We start from the raw sequence: 27,030 nt of genomic DNA, 5'->3' as shown, positions 1-27,030 counted from the left end.
GGGAAGTGTTACAGCTTAAACAGCCAAATTTTCAGGGTGTGTTCGGCATATTATGTGAAGAGAGTAAGGCATGTTATTTGTGTATGACTCAGCACCGCTTGAGCTCTCTGATTGAAGTAGCTCGGAGGCTCCATTTAAAGCAAGTGCTCATTTCCAAACTCTGTCTACATGTCCACCATCAGCCTCCATGCACTGCATTTTCCTTGTGTATTGACTGTATTGTTTAATGGCACTGATATAAGCCTGTTTATGGCTGTTAATAGCTGTTATGCTCTTTATGGCTGATGTTTTCGGCAGCCTCGTAGAGCTTTTCACGCAAATGGTCCAGCTGCAATTAACTAACAGCATGTACAGAGACAATTAAATTAAATTAGCAATTACATCACCACAACATCAAAGTACTCTGTGTTAAGTGCTCTCACTTAATGATGCAGAATGCAGTTTTATGAAGGGTCACCTCCAAATGGACTTCACAAAAATCTAGTCCTGAGAACCTGTGGGTGGGATGTCATAGATTAAAACAGTCTTATTAAGTATTTAGATTTTATTATGTTTCCACAGTTATGAATATTTAAAGGTGTAACCTGTAACTGCAGCATACTGCTGCCCTTTTGGAGCTCTGTTTTCACCGTATACTACATGAAACCAAACATCCGTGTCTGTGTGGAGAATATTACTGTATGCTAATTTATTTAAATTATTAGGTATTGCGATTCCATTAGTAAGAAGAGCAGCGCATTAAAAAAAAAAGATGCTTAATACGGCACAACAATAATGAAATGAGTACAGCAACACAAAATGAGACCCTGTCATGAGCAGAGGCACTCTCTGGATGGTGTTAATGCTTTCCTGTGTGAGCAGGAGTGCACAGGCATCCTTATTATGTCTTTATACTTCGGAGGAAAATATCTGCCATTTGGTCTGATTTGCTTTGTGAATGCTTTTACTAAAGCCTTGTTTATGAGCCTACAGGCAGCAGGATGGAGTCATAAGCAGTCCTGGAATGTAACACGTACTGTTTTAGCCAGCAATCTGTTGAGCACCACCTGTTTTTCCTCCAAATCACCGTTTTCCTCATGCGTTGAAAAAGGTCACATCAGCATTGATGATCCTCACAAGCAGAGCTGACTCCCTGCAGCTGCCTTAGATCAGGTTGTTCGTTGTTAAATCAAGAAAGAAATGTACCCTTGCCCCCCTCCCCATCTTCACCACCAGCTTTGTGGTTAGTGGCTTGTGATTAGCTCTTTCACATCAACACATAGTGTCTTAACTATAGAGAATAAAAGTGGCATTGGAAGCGGATGTTCTCTTTTGTAGTGAAATTGACTTTCAACAGTGGTACACATTTTACATGTAGGGAGAATTGTAAAACCATTGTAGAGGCTGATTCAGTCCAGCGAAGTGAGAACAGAGCGGAAGCCCCAAACTACGAACTGCTATATAGACTGTTTGCACAACCAGCAGCCAATAGATCTGGTTATTAGGGATGCAAACAGGGACAGCAAAAGTAAGACAAGACCAAGAGTTTGTGTGTATTGCTTGGAATAAGGGGTAGTGGCTTTTTTTTTTTAAAAAAACATTTACTTCTGGGAGTTTCAGCCTTTATCTGACAGGCTGGTACAGACAGCAAACAGGAGAGCAGGGAGAGAGTGGGGGCAATGAGACAAAGGAAATGAAAGATCCAGGGCAGACTCGAATCCAGGCCCCTTCAGTAGCCTTTGGCATATTGGCTGCCTTCTAAACCAGGTGAGCTCCCAGACAGTGTACTTTATTTGAATGAGACCCAACAAGCAGCCTATAGGGGAAGGGAAAAAGCTTTAGCACTGCATGGACCAGAACCTAGTCTAAGCTTTGCTACAGTGTAAATACATCATCATCCAAACGTTAAATCATCCAGTCAGATTCCAGGTAGATTAACATTATTCAGCTTGGAATCATGAAAAAAGACATGGCCCCAAAAGCTTTCCAGAATCATAAGATCCTGGGCCTAGCCCTGTAAATAACACAATTATTGTTTTAGCTTCAGACAAATTATATTTCATTGTCTTATTGGCATTTGAAGTATCACCTTGTGAAAAAGCTGTTGGACCTTTATCTGTTGAAATGTTATCACCATTAAATCTCAGAAGCAGGAAACTTTATTAGCATGCAGTTAACAAGCAGATATCATCACTGACAAATGCAGTAAATAATTGATAGAGGATCAAAATGACTTTGAGAAGATTGTAGTCCAGATAGAAATGAATTGTGCAGAAAACAAATCGAGGCAGCCGTTGTCCACTTGGATCAAATGAAGTTCACTGTATTAGAAACCTGTGCTTGAAAGGTCCCTTCAAACTAGGGCACCGATATTACTCCCTTTCCATTCACTTGTATTGTCATGATAATGTGATTTGATATGATTAAATAAATTGTAATTATAATGTTAAACAATAATGAATATAATAATTAAGGTTAAATGATATTACCAATAAAGGTAAACCACATTAGATAAAATGCATGCAGAAAACATCCAGAGCCAGTCAGGTTTCACCATAGAGGAAGCACAGGAAATGTTATGCTTAAAACACCATAAAGCAGGTCCATTTGATCAGGACTCTTTTTGTTGCTCTTGTTGAAATGTGTCTTTTTCAGTCCTATAAATTAGAAACACCTGCAATAATTAAAGAAAAATGTGCACAAGTTAAACAGAATCTTTTTATATACATACTTTCTAATAGTTTGTGGGAGTTTAGATGGCTTTTTAATTTGCAACAAATCCTGCTGTGAAATATACAGTAATATAATTAAAATGAGAGCTACTTATAGAGATAAGATGAAAGGTCTGGCTGTTACAAGGGAAATAATGAGCAGTGGAGTATATTACTGTTGCCATGCTTAAGCAAAGAAGAGAAACAGCTGGTACTCAGTGTATTTTATTTATTTATGTATTTATTTGTAATATGGAAATTAAAAAATTAAAAATAATTTGTCTTCCGCTCCTTATAGACAAACAAATGCATTTATTTTGGACAAGAAACTCTACTTGATTCAATTCAATTCAATTCAATTCAATTCAATTTCTTTATTGTCCCACAAGGGGAAATTAGTTTAGCAGCAGGATAAAAATGAACAGAACAATACTATAAATAATAATAACAATAATAATGATAGAAGGTTCAAGGACAGTTATTTGCCATTAAGGAGACAAGATGCAGTAGGGATAAAAGAGACCTGGAGTCTTTTTGTCCTCCTCGGAGGTACCCTAAAGCGGCGGCCGGAAGGCAACAACTCAAACTCGCTGTGAAGTGGATGGTTCACACAATTAATAATAGAATGAGCCTTTCTAAGCACATTTCTATTGTAGCTGGCCAAAAGTCCATCTAGCCAGCGCCCTGAAATTTTGCTAGCGGTTTTACCAGAAGTCCCAACCGATTCTTATTCTTCACTGTCAGGTTACCAAACCAGGCAGCGATACAAAAAGACATCACAGATTCAATAAAACTTCTATAAAACAAAGACAACATCTCAGATGAGACATTAAAAGATCCCATTTTCCTTAAAAAGAACAGTCTTTGTTGAACTTTTTAGTAGTGGCATCAGCATGAGATTCAAAACACAGTTTATGGTCAAGTACCACACCCAGATATTTATAACTCTCAACTATCCCAATATCGGCAGTTTTAATGATAGTGGGTGATGAGCTATAAGAGGACTTCCTAAAATCAATAATCATGTCTTTAGTTTTTGACACATTAAGTGAAAGGAAGGACTCATCACACCAATTCACAAAATCATCTACAACCTGTCCATGGCCTGACTCATCCCCACTAGAAGACTGACGATTACTGTGTCGTCAGCAAACTTCAGGATATGTCTGTTCGAGAAATTGCTGCGACACTCATTTGTGTACAGAATGAACAGAAGGGAGAGAGGCAACAACCCTGGGGTGATCCAGTAGAGGAGGAGAGCACATCAGAAAATACATGATTCACCCTCACGCATTGTGACCTATTAGTCAGAAAGTCTGTCACCCAGCCGACCAGACTAGTGTCAAGTTTGAAATGATTGTAAAGCCTGTCAGCAAGTAAGAAGGGTTGAATTGTATTAAATGCAGATGAAAAGTCAGCAAATAATAATCTTGCATGGGTGTGGGGGCCTCAAGATGCTTATACAAGAGATGCAGGAGTGTGACAACAGCATCCTCCACACCTCTCCCTGCTCTATAGGCAAACTGGAAGGGGTCAAGATGGTGTTCAACATGCATTAAAATCTCCTTCTTAATTATCTTCTCAAATGACTTCATCACTAAAGAAGTCAGAGCCACGGGCCTAAAATCATTCAGTACCTTAGGAGAACTGCCCTTAGCAACTGGAACAATGACGGCATGTTTCCAAATCTTAGGTACTGTCTGTAGCTCTAAAGAAAGTGAGAAGATATGGTGAAAAATCCCACTCAGCTGATCAGCACAAGTTCTCAGTACCTGTCCACAGATGTTGTCAGGTCCAGGACACTTGCTTTTAGTGTGTCTAAAAAGATTAGCTACCCCCCTCTCATCAATACAAATTGATGGGGGAGTGATAGTCTTTTCCCTCAGTGTGCTGGTCTGCCTAGAACAGTCATAGTTCTCAAAACGAAGGTAAAAACTGTTAAGACTGTCAGCCAGATGTTTGTCAGAGGTAAACCCCCCTAGGGTAATACTACTTTTACCTTTCGTATGTAGCCCTGCCATTGTTTTCATACCAAGCCAAGCTCTTTTGAGGTTGTTACTGCTGAGTTCTGCCTCAATCTTATTTCTGTACCTCATCTTGGCAATCTTTATTGCAGCCCTCACCTCCTTCCTCAATATTCTCTCAGTGGGCATGTCTCCCTCGTTAAAAGCAATTTTCCTTTTAAGAATCAGATCCTTAATATCTTTAGAGAGCCACGGTTTGTTATTAGGGAAAGTCTTAAATTCTCTGACTGGAATCACAGAGTCTTTGCAAAAAGAGATGTAGCTACACACCACATCAGTGAGTTCATCCAAATCAGAGGTGCTCTCTTGAAACAAGGACCAGTCAGTGCAATCAAAACACCCCTGAAGGGCAACACAACTGTCTTTTGTCCAGACATTAGTCCGCTTCACACAGGCCTTCTCCCTCCTAATCACAGATCTGTAAGCAGGGAGGAGGTGAATAACATTGTGATCCGAAGAACCTAGAGAAGGTCCAGCTACAGACTTATATGCCCCCTTAATTGGTCCATAACACAAATCCAGCGTTTTGTTATGCCTTGTAGGACAAGTGACATATTGAAAGAAATTGTTCAGTGATTTCTTAAGATTACAGTTGTTAAAATCACCAAGAATAAAATTAGGAGCATCCGGAGAGAGAGTCTGCAGATTGTGTACCACTTTAAAAATGGCGTCAGCAGCAACTTTAACGTCAGCTTTAGGATGAATGTAAACAACAGTGACAAAAATTTGAGGGAACTCCCTCGGTAAGTAAAAAGGCCTGACAGATACTGAAAGGAGCTCGATGTCAGGAAGACACAACCGCTCCCGCACAGTAAAGTTATTACACCAGCCCTGGTTGATGTACAAACATACCCCTCCTCCGTGAGATTTGCGTGTTACTCCACAGTTCCGATCCAATCTGACAGGGGTCCCAAAGCCGCTGATTCGCAATGAAGTGTCACTGTCCATATCGGTCAGCCACGTCTCGGTAAGCGCCATCAGACAGGCCTCCCTGTATTCCCGTAGATGAAGCACATTTCCTTGTAATTCATCCGTTTTGTTCCTAAGAGATTGGACATTGGCCAGAATCATAGAAGGCAGAGGAACACGATTCTTCCTCCGAAGTTTTCTTACACGCTGACGCACGCCGCCTTTCTTTCCGCGTTTTCTCAAGCGGCGGGGCTTTCCAAAATTAGTCTTTGACTGGGCAAATAAATCCTCACCAAGAATCACATCTGTCCGAGCATTAGAAGAGTCGTGCATAGACAAACAGGACCACCGTAATCCAAGTAGTTCCTCGCGTGTATAAGTGATTGTCAGTGAGAGTGAATGACTCCAGGTGAATATCGCCAACAACAATAAAACTAAGGTGTAAAAGATCTCCATCTCGGCAAAAAGTTAAAACCACAGTTAGAAACAGAGTTAAAACAAAGTTAAAAACAAAAACAAAAAGAGAAAGAAAAGGAAAAAGGAGAAAGAAAAAAAAACGCCAATAAACACCCGCTGCAGGTCGCCACAAGAGCAGCGCCCGATCCTCTGAACTGTGACAGACCTGAGAGAGAGAGACTCAGCTGAATACGAGTTCAGAAGTTCAGAAGCTTAAAGATTAAAGTTTAAAGTAATGCAATAAAGCTTTAGTCTGTTTAGCCAACTGGTTAGCACACAGCTTTCTGACCCTTGCAAGTGGTTGAGGGAATATTGATCAGCAGTTTGCTTTCAGTGCCAGGAAAGCTGCTAACCGCAATCTCACTTGTACACATTTTCAATTATCCACGAGTGCTTCATAAGTGGTTAAAACACTGATAGTTTTACTCACACACAATCGATTTGGAGCAGGAAACCAAAGAAAGACAGCATTACACAGAGCTTACTATGTTTCCATAGGCAAGGGGCGGGATCTGCAGGGACTAAAGGCTTCCCATTAAATCGGTATTGCACTCACACCCACACAAAGTCGCCAACCGTGAAGACTGTTGCAGAAAAACAGCATTTGTCATGAGCAGCAGCAAACCAGGTAAACCCTGCTCCAAAGCACTAATGGATTTTTTAGGCCAAGGTCATTGTGGATCATCAGGAGTGAAGAAGAGGGGTCAGTCAGTCAATAGAGGTTTTTAAGCTCAGGTCAGCCCCAGCGAACTACTTCACCACTGATACAGATGAAGCAACTGAGGTTTTCAGCGTGAGAGGACAGATGCTGTGATTGCCCTTACTAACATACAATTAAGCACAACCTCACAGACTTCCTTTAGCACTACGGAAACGTGTAAACTCGGGGTGTCTGTAGTTTTAATGTGAACTGACATATCCATTCTTTCATAAAATGAGAATTTTCCATATATTTCCTATTCTGAAATTTACACAAGCCACTAATGAATTTAGCCCACTAAAAAGAATGCACATACCCAAAACATCTTTTTTTGCCTGTGCCATTAAGCTCTGTTGTTGTAAACAATTAAAGAACAACTGAGTCATGCAGTTTCCCTGGGTGACATGTTTCTTCATTACAGTGAACACTGTACAGTAGTTTATTTTGAGTCAAGCCCACGTATTCCGCCTTGCTGCCAGAATATCAAAGGAACAATGTGGATTAAACTAGTCCCAAAATGATGCACTATACACCACAGCTTGAATAATATTTTATAAGAAAAAAGCTGTTTAGACACATCTCTTTGGTTTATTCAAACAACATTTCATTAGATTTATTGAGAATAACAAAAACGTAACTTACATTATATTGTACAGCCAGTTTTTTTCCCTTAATGAACAAATCCAGGGATTGGTAAAAATGCTGATGGGGTCAAAAGGAACCAGTTCAGGTGCTTTGGCCATCTGTGTAGGATGCCTCCTAGGCAAGGGGTTTTGAGCATGTCCTCGACGCTGGAGAGGTTGTATCTCTCACAATTCTGCATCCCCCCGGATGAGCTGGAAGAGGTTGCCAGTTGAGTAAAGACTGGGCTATGCTATTTAGACTGTTGGCCCTGCGGCCCAAACCCAGATAAGCGGGAATGGATGGAAGGATGGATGGTTGGAAGAATGGATCGATGGATGGATGGTTGGAAGAATGGATGGAAGGATGGATGGTTGGAAGAATGGATGGAAGGATGGATGGTTGGAAGAATGCATGGAAGGATGGATGGTTGGAAGAATGGATGGAAGGATGGATGGTTGGAAGAATGCATGGAAGAATGGATGGTTGGAAGAATGGATGGAAGGATGGATGGTTGGAAGAATGCATGGTTGGTTGGATGGATGGTTGGAAGAATGGATGGCAGGATGGATGGATTGATGGATGGATGGAAGAATGCATGGAAGGATGGATGGTTGGAAGAATGGATGGAAGGTTGGATGGTTGGAAGAATGGATGGAAGGATGGATGGTTGGAAGAATGGATGGAAGGATGGATGGTTGGAAGAATGCATGGAAGGATGGATGGTTGGAAGAATGGATGGAAGGATGGATCGTTGGAAGAATGCATGGTTGGATGGATGGTTGGAAGAATGGATGGCAGGATGGATGGATTGATGGATGGATGGAAGAATGGATGGATGAATGGATGGATGGATTAAAATATGTGGGGACAATCTCGGGAGAGACGCTACCATCCCATAGAGCAGGGGTAGGCAACCCCAGGCCTCAAGTGCCGCTGTCCTGCAGGTTTTAGATGTGTCCTTGATCCAACAGATGATTCAAATTGCTAAATTACTTCCTCAACATGTCTTGAAGTTCTCCAGAGGCCTCATAACGAACTAATTATTTGATTCAGGTGTGTTGACCAAGGGTGATATCTAAAGCCTGCAGGACACCGGCACTCGAAGCCTGGAGTTGCGTATCCTGCCATAGAGGTTAGGGGTTGATAGATAGTTTACAAATGGAGACATATTTTAAGAACTTCATATAAAAAAATCCATACTTGTCCTTGACCTAACTATCCTGTCATATCTCCCCAATACTTGGCACTACTCACTGATGATCTGGCCTACATATAAACATCCAGCTACACACGTCAAACATTTCTTGATTGCATCTGGTCACAGGTTGTTAATAATAAATCACTGGGAGCAGGAATCTCTGAATATATTTAAATTACCATACTAATATACTCTTTTCATTGGGGGAAGGGCCTTTGCCTAGCACTTTGAGGTTTCCAAATGGCATCATGAAGTGCCTTCAGAGTTCAGTAGTACTCTTTTAGTCTTACAATAAGAATCATGGAAGGAAAGACAGATCAAGAGTTTGAATCATATATCATTATTTGGAACATGACCAAAAAACAGACGCTGAATTTATTCACATCTTTTCACATGACATTCAATAAGCATGATGTGCAGAAAACAGGCATCATCCCAGATCTGCACTTAATTGAGAAAATAGTTTTGCAGCAGCATTTTCCTTAAACGCCAAGCAGGGGGGTATCGTTTTGGGGTCATAGAGAAGTTAATGAATGAGAACATCTGTTACGCTTTGTGGCAATTGTCATTATGAGACTGTGGGTGGTGGAGGCGGTGATATTTTGTACGGCTGGAAGGACATACCATATGCTGTGGCCTTCCAGTGATACGGCATGAGAAACTGCTTAGGCACTTTGTAACACCATGGCAGAGATGTGTTTTTACAGGGTTTTAAAATTCAAATCTTTTCTGGCACTGAAAGAAATGGGTGCATTACTCCCATGTGACTGCCTGCCACTGTAGCTTTCCATTGAGTATGTCAGTCGAGGGTCACAACATCACACAGTCTGCGATCAATCAGTATTCTGAGCTGTGATTGATGCTTTTAAAGATAGCATTTTTCACTGCCTGGCTTCAAGCAGTATATCCCTCTTTTTCAGTGTCATATGCACAGCTCTCCGTGGCATCAGAGTTCTCCAGTTGTCATAGGTACCTCTATGAAGACTGTATCTACAATATGAGCCGTAGGCTTACAAATCCATTTATCACTCATTTTGTCGCTCACTTCAGCAAATAATATAAATAAATAATGGACATAATGTAACAACTAAATGCATCTTTGGGAACACGTGTGCTATGTTAGAAACAAGAAGATGAGGACATAACATAGCTGTAAACTGATTGCAAGTATGTCTGTCCTCTTTAACAATGATAACCTATGCTGCACTCTGTCACTTTGAATAGTGGATTAAGATTGTGACCTTAAATGTGTAGCAGATTTCTATGTGTCGATGCATGTATCTTATGCATGTTCACTGATGGAGATAAATTGCAGCAAGCTCAAGTATGACCATGATACCATGGACAAATTAATGAAGATGCCTGTTTGACCTTGTTCACTCCACTATGAGAAGTCATTAAAAAAAATCTAATGCATTTATTTTAGTCCTCATTTGTGCTTCTACCAAGGCTGTTTGCATGTGGCTTTTCAACATTTATCTTCATATTTTAATGAATATTTTTGCTCTGAAGTGGAATTCATTTCTGTCCAATATTGTAGCCTTTGATCGACACAGTTTCCTTTTTCATTTTTCATACTATATACAAAATATACCTTTCTGTAGTAGAATCTGAGTTTTATAGCCAGTGAGGGATGATTTCTGTATTTCCAAAAAGACATCAGATTATATAGACATCTATTATGAGCAAGGGAATAAGGAATAATAGCCAGCTCTACATAAGTCAAAACTAAGTTGTAATAACCAGCAAACCAGTATTTTTTGTATCAATTAAATTAATTATCCTTGAACCTCAATGCCTGTAGTTGAAATGGCCTCTATATTAGGCGGGAGCTGAGTAGCTGTTGATCTGAACTCTTTCTTTCTGCTGTGTAGGTGTGGCAGTGTGGTGGGAGCATGGAAGTCCTCCCGTGCGCCAGAGTGGCCCACATCGAGCGCACCAAAAAACCCTACAACAATGACATAGATTACTACGCCAAGCGCAATGCCCTGCGAGCCGCTGAGGTGTGGATGGATGAATACAAATCCCACGTCTACATGGCCTGGAACATTCCCATGAATGTAAGTTTTTCTCTGTCTTAGATTACACCCTCATTCAAATCCACAAGCTCTCTTTTGCCCCGTCTCCTCCCGTCACACTTGCTCATTCAGACATGCAACCCGGGGCTCTGGAGACACTAGTCAATAGAAATTCAAAATTCAGATTTCATCACTTTTGACCTTCACACTGGCAGCAGAGCACAGGCAGAAAGCAGTAGATGCTCTTTCCAAACAGATGAGAGAGGTACATCAAATGAAGTAGATGAGCCTCGTTTCCAATCAGTCTAGTTTCATACGGATCAGTTTCATTTAATTGCTTTCAAGAGTCTACGGAGATGACCTGCAAAATAATAAACAGCTACTTTCATTAATAAAGAGTTTAATATTGAATCCTAATTGCCTCTTCAGCCATGCAGAATGAGATGAGAGTCAGTGAAGGACATCAGTGAAGGCCTCAAAAAAGCCGTCCAACACAGCTCACTGATGTGCCTAACAAAATAATTACAGGATGTGGGCTAGTCACACACTGGTGTGGCACGCTGCTGATGCCTGCATGCTGCCTGGAAACGTTGAGTTGAAATGCAGGAGCTGGGGGTGGCAGCACCTTTGACAAAGTAGTCAATCAGACCACATCCCTTCTTGAGTGTAATTACAAGCACAGTGGCATGGCATGTTATTACCTCAGCTGTCCTGTGGCGCAGAGTTATTTTGTGTACAGTAGAAAGGCCTAACTACGATTATTCCATCTGCCCCCCTCTCTCTCCTCCCAGCCTCCCCTGATACACAATCACTGATTTTCGTTATTGTCTAAGGTACCTGCTGAGAGCACAATTACCTTGGTGGGGGAAGGCTTTATGATTCACCAGAGCGGCCAGCGCCAAGTCCAAACACCAAACAACATCTCACTGAAATTGAATGCATTTTTTAGTGTCGCTTTATGGTGGCTACAAAAAGCGAATATTTCCATCTAGAATTCATTATTAACAGATGTTGGAAGCACGTTCAGCAGCTGACTGTGGATTCCAACACAGATGGGGGCGGACTGACTGAAAAGTAGATGGCTGCATGTGTGTGTGCATGTGTGTGTGCATGCGTCTGAATCAAGCCTCAGTGCCAGGTAGTGCGGCTGTTAGGCATTCCCCCAATCAATCTGAGAAGCCACCTCCGTAATGCCGGCATGGCCGTGAGGGCTCATAATTAAGCAGCTGATTAGAGTTTGCTCGGCACAGATCACGTGTAATGAAAGAACAATGAAGGTCCTTCATGACAGGTGCATCTATCCATCTCTTAACTAAAAGGTTGGTCTTTTCAGCACCTCGACACTCTCGCATATTCCACTTCTCAAGCAGCTTTCATTCTGATAATTAAAATGCCTGCTGGCTAAGAGGCTTTTTTCGTTTTTGTTTGTCTTTTTTTTGTACCATTTGTTGACAGAACCCTGGGGTTGATTTCGGGGATGTCTCGGAGCGCTTGGCCTTAAGGAAAAGGCTGCAATGTCGGAGTTTCCGCTGGTACCTTGAACACGTCTACCCAGAGATGCGAATCTATAACAACACCATCACATATGGCGAGGTGAGGAAGACATTTATTAAGGAAATGATTGAAAGTAAACACTGATTTTGCCATATCATCAGGGGACAAACACCTTCCAGTTCAACTTTCCAGATACGATATTCCCAGATGTCTTGGGGATCATCGTGATGTTTTTTGGCAAATGTGAGACGTGCCTTTGTGTTATTTACACTGGGGTTAATCACAAATAATTCATGATTTAACAAGAGGGGCACTTATTTTTTCACATAGGACCAGGTAGGTTTGAACTTTTCTCCCTTAATCAATGAAATCAACATTTAAACACAGAATTTTGCATGTACTCAGGTTTTCTTTGTCTAATAATAAAATTTGTTTGATGATCTGAAACATGTAAGTGTGACAAATGTTCAAAACTCTTGGAAATCAGGAAGGGGGCAAAGACTTTTTCACACCACTGGAGTTTGCAGAGGATGTGAAAGCTGAGGCAGGAAGGCTGATCCTACAAATAAATCAGAGAAATAAAGGAGTGAATTATTAGGATGTTTTGTGACATGTGATGATGACCGATAGCTTTAATGTGATGGAGTGGTACATCTTAGAAAAAAACAAATGATTTGAGTGTAGCTAGTCTAAGGTAAGTGTATGATATTGCTACGGAATTGCAACATCACCACACAGGATTTGTACCAGTTCCTCATAATGAGTTTTAATCAAATACTTTATTAGTTTTCCATTTTAATTTGATTGGGCTTGGCTATGCACGCAGCACAGTGGGGGGAAGACAACAGGATTATAACAGGTTGAAGAATTGAACACGCTCCTGACTCCGACACTATTTGGAGGTTCGCTGAGACGCATTGTTTACCTCATATCAATTTCAGCAATGGACGCCTGGAAAACTAGAAGGGCATTGGGAAAAAGAGCAGATCACTGCCAAGGCTAATAGTCTGATCAAATATCATAATCATTTATTAGTCAACCATAAATAATGCAATATTCATCTATGTATGGGTTTAAATTACAAAGTAGTAACTGCAAACCTCACATCACAATAATGCTTATTAAAGCAATGCGACACACTCTCCCATTCTGGAACTGATGGGATTTTTCGTCTGCCCTTGGGGAGGTTTCCTACTGAGGACAACTGTTGGGGGCCCCCTTAACAGCCTAGGGTGTTGTCTGGCGTGCCTCTTCACAAGCTGCTGGTCTGACTGAATTATTAAAACCTTTTTTTCTTTTCTCTTTTTTTACCACATCTGGCCTGGTTTTTACAAAATCCCACTCACAGACAGATGGACAGGCAAATAGGTGGGAACAAAAGAACAGCCTAATCAATATGCTGCATATCAGAATTCACAATTCATCAAAGCCCTATGAATTTACTCCCCCTTTTGTTCCCTCTACTGCCTGTTTTGGCTCTGGCACCCAGATGGATTCCTCAGAGTGGCATTAACTTAAGTGGCACTATTTCAGATCTGTCGACAAGCTGGGTAACATTTACCTTGTCTAGCCACACAGCCGGCAGAGCAGAAGTGAGCCTCATCTGTCACCGAGCATCAGCACCGCGCTCGGCCGTGCTGACCAGACCAGCCGAGTGGAACCCTCCCTGACAAAACTACATGATAGACATGTCGCAACCTGGAATTGAAGCCTTACTCATTCAAATCACACCGAACATGGAGCTCATGCTCAATGCATCATCTGCAGGTCTGGGGGACAGGGGGGGAGACTGAACTGGGACTGGTCGCGTCCCGATAATATCTATCAAAGCTCAGTCATCGCTTTGAGAAAATACAGCCTCTGTGAAGACTGCTGTGTGAACAAACCACAGTGGATCTAGTATCACAGAGGTATTGTGACATGCACAGAGGAATTAAATGGTGGCTCACATTCAAGAGACTATTATCTACCTTCATAGATAATAAATAATAATAGGTTTTGAAAGGCTGCTCTGATACTATTATTTTGGTTTGAACCAAATGTGAAACCAGTAATTTATTAAATTATATAATGTTGGGCCATTTTCATGGGGTAACATTTTGTACAAAATCTTCATATTTCCCCAGTTTTCTCAGCTCACAGGGATCGTCTTTAGGCTGTTTTCTCATTAAAATCAATGCTAAAGAAGTATTTTCCCTGGTTTAGTCACTTTCTTCTAGACTTTTTTCTAGATTGACACTAAAAAATGTGAAGAGTAAGATTAGTTGTTCAACAATAACCATCCAACAGACAAATTAAAATGTGTCCCAGAGAGCTGCCATTACTATTGTCTTGTTGAGCATTTGCTACTGTACTATCTGCAGTGCTCGCACCCCTTTCTCTCTCTTCTTCACTGCATAGACTGTGCCTAAAGGAGAATTAAATCCCACCTACACTAATCTGTAAATAAAATGGAAAAGAAAGACAGGAGCCGACCGAAAAGGCTGAGAAGAGAGGCAGTAAGAAAACTGCTCGATAATACTCAGCGAGCTTGTCTCTATCAGCTTCTCCTTTCACATACACCAGTGGTTCACAAACTGTGAGGTGCACCCCACTGGTGGGTGGAGGTGGAGTATGGAGTTAAGCTATTAATCTATTTTTTAGGGGGAAATATCTTCTCAAATATGTTCTTAAATTCCTGATTTTAAAAAATATACCTTGTGGTACTTAACACCTTATGTACCTGATACGTATGCACTTTCTCCCATCACTCCAGTTCCTTCCTGAGCTTGGTTCTTTCTTCCTATTAAAGGGGAGTTTTTCCTTCCCACTGTCGCCAAGCGCTTGCTCATAGGGGGTCATCTTATTTTTTGGGATTATTTTTATTATTGTAGGGTCTTTACCTTAAAATGTAAAGCACCTTGAGTTGACTGTTGTTGTTATTTGGTTATATACATATACAATTGAATTGAAATGTCATGGATAATCCCACAAATATAGGAGCATAGGCATTTAGATCAAGTTCAGAGCTTTGACATATGACAAAATGACATATTTTAAACAAACTGCACACTTTTTCATAACTTAAACAATTAGTTTTGTTCCTTAAAGCTAGTCAAACTGCAGCAAACTCAAAAACTAGAAAAGCAAAGATTGCATTCAACCAGAAAGACCTGTAGGCAGACTTTCTCCACTAGCCACACCGATGTGAATTAATCAGAGAGAGAGAGAAAAAAAAAAAAACATTTTCCCTTCCAGACATAACTCAAACTAATAATTTTACATCTAAATACAGCCAAAATCATGGCAAACCTTAACTTATGTATATGGTAATTTTGTCAAAAGACATTTCCAAGAATTATATCTGGACTTTCCGTGCAATGGAAAAGTGTTGCAAGCTTAATTTCAGTCACTGTTTCATACTTTTCCAATTTTCAGACAACAGACATCCAACATACAGTAAAATGTGTAAATGAGAATAGTTTCATTGAGACTTCTGCTGCATTTAAATACAGAGGGCCCAGAGTGTAGGAGATGGTAAAATCTGGCACCATGCTAACCGTATACATATAACACATTCCTGTTGTTGAGGGTACACTACCATTAGAATCAAATAGACTCAAATAGAATATAGAATAGAGTAAACTTGTGTGGTTCTACGGTTCCTCAGATGCTTATGTACTTGAACAATTTTGTGTTTGCTCCTGTACCCAATACTCAAATGTTCAAATGAAGAATATTTCAAAACAAGCTGTTTGTTTGTTTGTTTTTAAGAATATTGGATATGTAAAATACTGCAGCTCTCAGCAGCTTGATAGAAACAACATCTTTTTTGTTTGTCTTGCAGGTGAGAAACAGCAAGGCCAGCGGCTACTGCCTGGACCAGGGTTCTGAGGACGATGATAAAGCCATCCTGTACCCCTGCCACGGCATGTCCTCCCAGGTCAGCCCAGATATTTCCCTATTTCCTGTTTATTTTGACTGCTGTCTTCAATACAGATATTCAACAGTCAGTAATGCCATTAATTAAACTGTTTGTCAGTGCGTTGTACTGATTCTTACTCATTTAAGTCTGTAAATTGGGTGTCTTTGCAAAAGGTTAACATACAGAAACCTACAGAAAATTCTGTAGCAGATTTTTTTAAATCAAAACATTTTGCATTTTAACACTAAACATAAAGAGCATGTAGTGTAATTAGTCTCCCCTTTAGGCAATGTAGCATCCAAGTCAAGTTTTACATAGTAAGTGTGAGGCACAGACATGCTATAAATAGAAATGTGTTCTTCCCATTGGTTCTTGCTGATTAATATAGACCACCACACACATCTCTTCTAGGGGTTTTTAAGCAATGCGGGATGCATATACTACAAATATTCTCATGGTTAAATTAAATAGAGGTCTACCTCAGAATACACATAGAGGGAGAACTAGCATCCTGTGAACTTAATGCTAGTTTGAAAAACCAATACTCACTACACGGTGTTCTCACTTTTTAAAGATTAAGTTATGTTTGGACACTGCAAATATTTCAAGTATTCTCTCAAAACCTGTTTTGACCTATCATTTGCTCCTGCAGCAACAATAAATCTTCAGAAATCTTCTGCCCCTACCATGTAACATGACTTGAAGGTGTCTCGGCTTCAAATTCTGCACCCACGTGAACTACAGCTTCTCAATCTCTGTGACTCGACCTGAAAATATTTCTTGACTTTATCTGCATAGGAGTGCTTTTCCTACTGGCGTCAGTGTTAATGCAATGACCTGCTCGGTCCAAAAGTGTCTGGATTCAGTAGATACACCAGAAAGGCTTAGCACAGCCCTCTGTAGCAAACTGTAATCACTATACTGTCTGAAGTTTGCCAACATCGTCAGTTAACAGCATGCTTACTAATAATAACAGCCTAACAACCAATCAATGTGACTAGCTTGTTGCTGTCATAAGTGGCACTCTGTTCATCTTATTAAGCAACAATTAAACAATCATTGTCAGTTTCTGCAGTCGGGCAGTTAGCGTGCCAAATGCTAAACATCCTGTTATCTAAAACAATGAAAGTTTAAAAGTAACAGAGGTGAAGTTATATAATCAAGATTGGCCTTAATATGTGATAATTAACCTGTGTGGGTGTGACTATATGCTACAGATATATATATAGCATTCCACCCCTCTGTCTATCTGACACTGTCATTATTTAAAAGCAAAGAAAAAAAGCCCTAAAACAAATAATTACAAACTCTACATACCATCGAATGGCCAGCAGCGGTGGCTCTTCTTGTTGAAAAGGAAGACAGATTGGATTGTCAGTGAGAAAATGACCGTGCTCCTTACTTTATTTATTACACCAAAAGAAAGTAAGAAGTAAAAGTAAAGTAAGAAAGTTTTTCCTAATGAGGTTATCAAAATAACCTACTACTTTCAAGTCCCTCACCCCTTAGATACAGCCCAGTGCTCATTGTGTGAATTATGGTCCCATTTACAGCAAAATAGGCAATAAAGTAGGGTATGCTTTAGGGCATGGCTACCCTGTATTTGATAAGTTGCTACTGTATGAGCAAGTCCTTCAGTTTCTCATCCCTCTTCTTGCTCCGTTTGTCAGATTTTTTTCTTTTTGCTAATTTGATGACAAAAGCCAAAATGCTCAGTTCAAGGCTCCACGTGGTGAATTTTAGAGCAGCAACATCCATCTTTTAGGGTTTTGTATATATGAAAGGAATGTGCAGCAGTTAGGCTACTAAAAATATATACGCTGAAGAGAAACCTGTGAGGAGATGGATGCACTTGAACATCTTGAAATGAAAGCAGCATCGCAGTGTCATACGCTTTATTGATGGCTTTGGATTTTATATCTATCTATACATATATTAGTGCTGGACGACGCTGGACAGCATCAACGCGTTAACGAGCTAAACGCGCTAACGCGTTGACACCATGCAGCCCCATGCACGGGGTGATCCGTGGTAACTCGTTAACGGAGATTTGCCGCATTAATGCAGTTATGGCGTTAACGTCATTTTAATGAGATTAATGCTGATAGCACTAATACATATATATATATATATATATATATATATATATATATATATATATATATATATGTATTTGCACTAATATATGTATTTGCACTAATATCTGTATTTGCTTGTTGTTTGTTTATTTGTTGCATATTTTTTTATATTTTTCCTTAAGTGTTGCTCATCTCAGTTTAATTCATATGTACTGTGAGCATCACTTGCCTTTATTGTCGCTGATAAACATGCATGCACTTTGTCAAGGTACTCAAAGTCCTCTGGTTTTGCAGCTGGGTTGGAGAATTTGCAGCAGTTCTTTTGGATACTGAGACAACTTCAGTTGCTTAGGTCTCTTCATCCCAGACAGACTCCATGATGTTGAGATCAGGGCTCTGTGGGGTCCGTGCCATCTGTTGCGGGACTGTTTCTCTTCTTGTTGCTGAACAGATCTTTCTGATTCTGCTGTATTTTGGCGGTGGTTGTTATGCTGCACAATGAATTCAGGAATGAACAGCTGCCTCCCCAACAGACTGAAACTTTTTTGCTATAATGTACACTGTATACGTATACATGATATAAGCAGTGATCCATGTGCAGCAGTCATTTAAAATGAATGAAACATAACAAGGCAGCATGTTGCCTCCTGTCCTCTTAATCAGCTCTTGAACCCCATGCAGGTTCCAAACAGAGTCAGAGTATTGAAGCTGGGGAGTATGAGATGACATGAACATGCAAACAGATAATATGCAAGCTTTAATTTAAAAATGTGAAAAGATCAGTCAACATAATCACTTATAGTGCTGACATATAGTATGTCTGCGGTTAGATTTAAACACACAAAAAGTGAAGAAGTTTTCAGAATGTGATTAAATATGCTGCGTTTTATTTTTCTTTAACGGTAAGAGAGGAGAACATGCAGCTCTTGGGAGTTTGGTATTAAATTAAATCCGAAACTCATTTTAAATGTGGTCAGGATTTGAAGGAAACACTGGAAAACTGGGGCACTCCCAGGAAACAATTATATGAATATGCAGGAGGATGCTGTTGGGAAAAAAAGAGAAAGCATCTTCTCAGCACAACCTTTACTTGAATAGATACCAGAACACATGATGCTGTGGGTGGGAGGCCCTTGTCCTGTTTTTGTGCTTATTTTTCTTTTGCACAGTGAAACCAAATCCACTTCTCAAGATATGCATGCAAAAGCTACCCATGCATCATTTTTCAAACATTTCCCAGCTTTCCTGCAAACTGCTCTCGTTTTTGGTGATGCAAACCACCTCACTGGCCTCCCCTGCAAAGAGCTCCATGGGGTCAGTAATGCAAAGCTCAATCAACTCTTAATCCTGCTCCCCAGGGGGAAATAAACAAATGGAAATGAATTTGATTTCTTTGCATCATTAGATTACACTGATGACTGACATTATTTTGAGCCAGCTGTGTTCAGTGTTGTCATTTATAGAATTTCTCCTTTTAAGATATAAAAAATTTTCGAATTGATCAGAATAACTTCTTGCTGTGCTTCAGAGATGTGAGTGTCTGCACGCTCTCCCTGTGGAAATCTAAATCATGGATAATGTCTCACTTTTGTTCAGCAGTGCAAGGATGGTGGTGGAGCCACAGAGCCGGCCCCATTACACTACTAGCGTGTGCGCGCATCTAGCTTCATAAAGCAAATGATGCAATATTTTATTGTCCACTGATAAAATTTTAGTATTGCTTTCTTTGCTGTATCACGATCCTCTGGTAATCTGGCTTCTCTCACAAACACAGGCAGAGTATGAAGCTGTCAGCAGGCTTGTGTGCGTAGTGATGTGCGTGTTTCATTCAATAGTCGGCCAGTATTATTTGCATGTGATTTAATAAAAAGAAACAGAGTGGACAGCTGTGTGTAATAATGATACACTTCTCTGATAAGAGGCTGCAGATTTATCAACATATCTGTCCTGCTGTCTTCAGATGGCTAAAGGCAGTTAATGAACTTAAAGAGAAGCTTTTCATGCAGTATAAAAAACAACAGATAGAGTTGGCGTGACCCTTTTTTTTAAAAATTAACAGATCTATTTTAAAGGCTTTCGCAGTGTTTCGCCAGCACATTTTAATAGGGTTTTGGTGTATGTTAACAAAATCACACGCTCTGTTTCGAGGCTTGGCCACAAGACAAACTGTGGTATGACTTTGTGGTGCAGCAAGGAAGTTGCTCCACAGTTGCACTATCACCGTGACAAAGAAGACTTGCTATTAGCTTGACCTCCAAAAAATGTCTGCAAAACTCTGATGATTGCAGAAACGCAATGGAGTGTGTAATGTTGCTGCATGAGCCACAGGTTAATTGGCTTGGCAGAATCATTTCCTCGCGTTAATTATTTGTTATGGACTCATTTTAAATGTATTAGCATATAAAACGCTGCCAGACTAAGCTGTAAACAGGTATTAGTGGGGATTATATGGAGTTTTTCTTGTGCCGAGTCATAGTTTACACCTTTATTAAATCTGTTTAGAGCATTAAAACCTTGAAAGACCCAAGAGGTCTACAGAAAATTCTTAATAAGACCATCTGCAATAATGACCTCTGCCTAAAGGTCATTAAACTGTGTCTCCCATTGTGAGTTTCAAATAGATAAATAATAATGAGTTTCAAATGTGCATGTGAATGTCATCGCTTGTGCAATGAGAGTTCCATACACATATTTGGATGCATATTTTACTAGGATGCTGATGAAATATGTATCGCAGTGATCAGCTCAGCCAGCTCCAGTAGACCTCAAGTGAACCAAGATATGGTGCTTTATTGTTTTCCTGTTTGTTCTGAGTGCTTCTTTATGACAGAAAATTGGATTAAAATCCACATGGATCTCCCCTCTCACATGAACAATCACCCACAGACACAGCATGTGCATTTCTAGTTTCTCCATCCATGCTCTATAAAATCCTCCACTCAGACAAACATGCAAAAATTTCAGTGCTAAAATTAAGTAAAGTAAAGCACCTTAATACAAAGCAAAATGCTACAAAAACATTACCAGGTTTAGAATTTTAGTCTTTATGGGATTCATTTTACAGGTAAGCACCTCATCTACTAATCAGAAGGTTGGTGGTTTGATTCCTGGCTGTTCCAGTCTGAATGCCAAATTTTCTTGGGCAAGATACTAATCCCAAACTGCTCTCTGATTCATCCATCAGCGTATGAATGTGTATTGACATATGAGTTATAAATTTAATGCACTTATGTTGAAAAAGCATAGAAAAAAAGAAGTGCTTGTAAGAATGGGTGAATGAGGCAAATTGTATGAAACCCTTAGAGTGCTTAGAGTAGAAAAGTGTTATATAAGAACCAGTCCATTTACCTTAACAGTTTTATAGCAATACTTATGTTTTAGGTTTTGTATCATGGACATCATCAAGCCCGACCATTAGAGCAGCTGCTCTTAAAGAAAATAATGAATAATTGAAATCACATTGGTAGAGCAGTTGTGGGTTATTTTCACATGAATAAAGTAAAATAAAGAAATAAGTTTTTCAGAAATCTTGATTCCTGTTATTACACCGATTCTTCCAGTAAGTTACATAAATACAGTAAGTTATATAAAGTAAGTAACATGTTACTACCTACTCTGTACATGACAGTTCGTGCATGTTGACGATTTAGGGTAGTCAAAGCGGCTTGGCTGTCATAGTGAAGACCTCCCTAGCTTTGAGGTCTCATTTTTCAGAGAGGATCATTCCCATAAATTATAAATGTTATCTCTACTGTATCCTTGCGTAATAGATACGTATCACGACAGAGGCTTTCATGCACCGGATTACACAGTGAGGGATCAAATTTTGGTTGTTAAGAGAAACTGTACCATAAATAAGCTGCACTGTGGCTTCAATGCAAAGTAACTAGAGCCTATTTTAGTATATGAAATACAAAGCTTATTAGCAATTAACAGCCGGAACAGTGCTAAAATCTAAATTCTAGAAACTGCAGCAGCTTCCATACGTCAAATCAATCACTATAATGTATCGTCATAGTGAGAGAGCTTTAAATGCTTTAAGATGGCTATTTAATTAGTTTGTGGTTGATTACAATTCATTTAAAGTAACTATTAAACTATCTGTGTTGATATTATGACTTGAATTTAGTTCTGTTCATGCCAAGGGTTGCAGGAATAGTGCCTAAATACAGACTCAGAGACAGACAGAACTGCCTTTTATTTCAGCTGGTCTACAATTTACAGAATCCTAAAATCCACAGCGGACACAGGAGGGTGACAAGACACAGCTGAAATTAAGTAAAACAACAAGGAGAGGAAGTAAAACAAGGCATGTGACTATCAAAATAAAACAGGAAGAAACTAAACACTGACAGAAATGAAGACTTGACAAGACTCAAACAGATACTGGGGAAGCTTGGAGTAAACTAAAACATGAAGATTCAAAAATAACAGAAACAAGAATAAAAAACTATAAGCTAAGAATTCTAAATATCAAAAGATTATAATCAAAACTGAAAGAAAAAAAATACGCCGGAGTTCAGAGTCCCAAAAATGACCATGGCAGTTCATTTGACTTCTATTAATTTCCCATTATTATTGTTATTATTTTCCAATATTACTATTGTGTCATCATGCCTACCCAGCATGCTCTCTGTCAAGATATCGATGTGGGAATTAGTTTTTAATTTGTACATTAATTAAACACAAGACAGGCTGTAAATTACTTACAAAGAAAGCTGAGAGGCAGTACGTATCACCTTTCAATTAAAAAAAAAATTATCCTAAAGTTGATATATATATATATAATCTAGGGCATTTTGTAATTAATTGGGAGTACAGCTGGATGATAAAGTGGGAAAGATGCACTCATGTAGGCATGTGGTATTACGTGCCCCAAACATTAGGCTAAGGGTTTCAAATATATGCTCCAGACAGGACCGGTGCAGATGACACAGATAACAGTGAAGGAAAAACACCGTCTGCCAATCAAACTTTAAACCCATTTTCTCCTTTCTGCTTCTGTAATTTCTGCCTGTCTGCTTTTGTAGAGCAGAGTAGGTAAAGCACATTACTGCAAATCACATTCAATCACATTCAATGAAGCACATTTCCATCTTGCGCTTTCCACAGATGCCCTCTAAAAAGTCAAGTGTTTGCTTTTTATAAAGCTGTGTTTTCTACTGCGCTCTTTAATTTAGGTATTGTAACATATTTGATTCCCTTTGGCTTGCAGCTGGCTCGGTACTCTACGGAGGGGCTTCTCCAGCTTGGTCCCCTGGGGTCCACCACCTTCCTGCCTGATACAAAATGCCTCATTGATGATGGCAGAGGACGTACTCCCAGTCTGAAAAAATGTGATGCTGTGTCGAGGATTTCCCAGAGGCTTTGGGACTTTACACAGGTAAGAAGAAAACGTGTAAACGGATTTAAAAGTGATGATTGCACGTGTACATGCAGTCTGTTTTTTCCTTAAAGGCACTTTAAAAATTTGCTGTTATTTTTGTCCGTGTTTTCATTGCAGAACGGGCCGATCATCAGCAGGGACACTGGCCGATGCTTAGAGGTAGAAATGTCCAAAGACGCCAACTTTGGCCTTCGCCTTGTGGTCCAGAGATGCTCTGGTCAGAAGTGGATGATACGAAACTGGATTAAGCATCCCAGGCACTGAAACCAGAGAAAGACCTCTGAGACAGTTTGGGCAGCGTTTCAAGTCACAGTTAGATCTTAAACTGTGGACAGTTCAGAGAGAGCAGAGCGCCGGTGGTGCTGGTGTGTGGTATTTCACACCACAGACTACACAGTACACTGGGTCTCCCTCAGGCCACAGAGCTTTCCAATACTGAGTTTTAAAGAAGAATATGATCAATCCGTGTGTTCCACTGAGCTGCACATTCATACCAGACCTTATGGCAGGCTGCACCGTTTGAAATGGCCCACATCTCTGATATTCAGCTACAGTTGTACATGTATAGAGCAAGTCATCTGAGTGCAGCCCCTGAAGGTGGTTCAACGTTCTAGTAATTATATTGTTCTACTGTAAAAGTATCAGCTCTTTGGAGATGAGAAAGCGTGGGTGGGTGGGTGATTTTTTTTTTTTCCCTGAGTGAATCAGAGCAAATCAGAAGATATAATTGCTGTCAGTTGCCACATGAAAGTGATTATTTTGGGCTGTGATATGGAAAATTGCTTTGGACTTAATGTGCTGCCCTGGCAAGACATGTAATAGGCTTCAAAGGGGCTGCCCATCATTAGATCGGGGGACATTTCAACTGCACTCACATAAACCACGACGGTTCTTTGTTTCTTTGGACTGTATTGCTCACTGTGGATACGAGCAATCACGTGCCTTTTTGTCTCATTTTTCTGCTTCATCTGACCAGGGAATGTCAGTCCCAAAAGCATGTACAAAATTATTTGAAAGTTATTAATATATAAAACAATGTATAAAACAGTCTAATGATAGTAATATATTGTAAAGGGAAAAAACAGTGGAAAATCCGATAACAATTAGGATAATAAAATCATTTTTATGACAAATCACCTCTTTGATGTTTTTTTTGCTTTATGAAACTGGTGTCAACTTTGGCTTCCTGTTGATACTTTCTTGTTTGTTACTACTATATATTGGAAGGCCAGAAGCAATCAACGGCTGCAAAATCACGTCTTCTGTTGTGCCCGCTCTTACAACCACCTCAAGCCACCATCGGGTCTCTAGCCTTGTGAATGCAATTGCTTCAAATGACCCACAGGATAGTTGATTGTGATTGTGCCCAGAAGGTAACCTCTTTACCATTTTTCTCCAATGTAAGCAAAAAGGTGACAGCCGTCTGGGAATGACTTAGGTGCTGGTCTCTTTTCAAATGGTTTTACTGTGTCTCTATTAGAACATGCTATAATACCTTGACTACACCAGCACTAGAAAGGTCTGCACTGCTCTCGTACAGCTTCCAGTTATATGAGGTTGGCTTTTATATGGCCTCGGCATCAGAAAAGTAGCTTGTAACAAATACATGGTGTTTTACAGGGTTCTCTGTAAAACACGTATACAGGAAATTTATTGAACATGTTTTTTTGTTTGAAAACCTTCCATCATCAACAGTTTGCTGCTAAAATCTAAAGTATACTTGAAGGAGACAAAATAAATAACTTTATACTGTTATTTCAGTAAATTTGACTTCATAAGTTAATGTGGCAAATGATGCAACATAACGCTATATCGATACTATAAACATCACAATTTTGAGATATCAAAAATTTTTGCTGCTCTGAGCATGTGTATGACAAAAGAATTTCCCTCGGGATAAATAAAGTACTTCTTATCTTATCTTATCCTATTTATGTTATTGTCACAAGATTAAAATGCTACATGCTTTTTTAAGGCATTACAGGTGCACGAATAAAATAGGTTACTTTAGCTAATTGGTAGGTGTTGCTAGGCAACATAATGATGAAAATAGTAAATGCACTGGTCCTTATAAAGAGTTTTCCTTCTTTGAGTAGAGTTGGGTTGAGCACTCAAACAGCTTTACACATGTCTTGTTCACCCAAGCAGCCCACCTTTTTACTACGTCTAAGTGCTTTCTAGCTAACAGTCAGAAACATTCACACTCAGTGATTCGGTATCTTGCCCAAGGATAGACCCAGGGATCAAACCAGCAACCTTCAGTTTTTATTACAGTTTTTATTACTACAGTGTTTATTATTTACAGTTAAATCAGGTTATAGCCCCCAGTCTATTACATGTTATTTTCAGCACAATAGATTTCAGTCATGTCTATCATCATAATAACTCATACGGATATGAATATTCATGGACTCAAGAAGTACTTGAGTGCCAGTTTTGGATGTTCAACCCCTGACTGTGTCTAAATTGGAGTTTGAGGGCAAGCAGACAGATTTTGTGTCTTCTAGTAAGATTAAAACTGTGTTTGACTTGCTATAGTACAGCAAACTGCCCGTGTCTACTATAAATTTCATTTTATCCACTTAGCTAAAGCAGCAGGAGCATGACTACTCAATTTGAAAAAGCTGAGTTTTTTTCTTACACAAAAAACTGACTGTTTTCTTGTTTAAAGAAAGTATCAACATATTCTCATAAGGCTGCCTTTTTGAGTATTAAAGCCATTTTGCTGTATGTAAGTGTACAAAGAACTGACAGTGTAAAGAGACACTATCACTAAAGGACAGAATATTTTAGTTCTACATTGAGGTCAGTATCTCCTGACAGCGTGTTTCCCACTGTGGTCTGTGTGTCAGTGTATTTCCTGCATGTATATCTTTTAACATGAATGTATAGAGAAAAATCCACTGTTGGTAGAAATAATAAGCAGGTAATGAGCATAACATTTGCAGAAAAGAGACATCCTGCTGTAAAATGTTGCTGTTTACTTTTGTGCCCTCCACTTTCATATTTCAGATTCTATTCTTTTTCATTGCTGTATGGATACATTTAAGAAATTACAGTTCATTTTCATGACTTTGAAGAGGAAGAGCTTAGTGGCATTGGGTTAGTCAGACCAAGTCAGAGTCAGTTAGGAAGTTTAAGGTAGGACAGTCTTAAAGAAAAAGGAGCTGAAATGGCCAACATTTTATTTTTTTTTAGAGTTGTGACTTATAGAAAGCTGCTATAGTGGGTGTCTGTTGGATCCATCCATATTCCAAATAGCTATTTTAAGTTTTTTCTTCCAGCTGGTTTACCCTGAGAGATTATCTGCACTTGCCACCATGTCATGCTTCTTTGCCTCTAATCGTTTCATATAAGCAATGCATCATCTCTATGTCCTCTGCACAAAGACCATTCCTGCCCTTCTAAGGTCATATCTTATTCTGGTCACTGACACGGGTTACAAATACATTGTCACTGGAATGTCTCACTGCCCCTATGTCAGGAAATAGCCTGAACCAGGAAGTTATAACTCTAGCAATATGGATTTCCCCTGACTTAACACCTGCA

At 39.6% G+C, this 27,030-nt stretch overlaps 1 protein-coding gene across 1 annotated transcript in view; it reads left to right on the top strand.

Moving 5' to 3' along the window:
- Positions 1 to 24,573, top strand: part of galnt9 (polypeptide N-acetylgalactosaminyltransferase 9) — a 99,038-nt gene extending 74,465 nt beyond the window's left edge. The window contains exons 7-11 of the mRNA XM_031743673.2: positions 10,476 to 10,661; positions 12,075 to 12,212; positions 15,940 to 16,035; positions 23,311 to 23,478; positions 23,599 to 24,573. Of these exons, the coding sequence (XP_031599533.1) occupies positions 10,476 to 10,661; positions 12,075 to 12,212; positions 15,940 to 16,035; positions 23,311 to 23,478; positions 23,599 to 23,745 (735 nt within the window). The 3' untranslated portion in view covers positions 23,746 to 24,573. The remainder of the gene's footprint in view (positions 1 to 10,475; positions 10,662 to 12,074; positions 12,213 to 15,939; positions 16,036 to 23,310; positions 23,479 to 23,598) is intronic.
- Positions 24,574 to 27,030: the final 2,457 nt, after the last annotated feature.

Source organism: Oreochromis aureus, linkage group 12 (assembly GCF_013358895.1).
Source record: "Oreochromis aureus strain Israel breed Guangdong linkage group 12, ZZ_aureus, whole genome shotgun sequence".
NCBI classification, from domain to species: Eukaryota; Metazoa; Chordata; class Actinopteri; order Cichliformes; family Cichlidae; genus Oreochromis; species Oreochromis aureus.
Note: the sequence above shows the minus strand (reverse complement) of the source record. Positions and strands in the feature narration are given on the sequence as shown.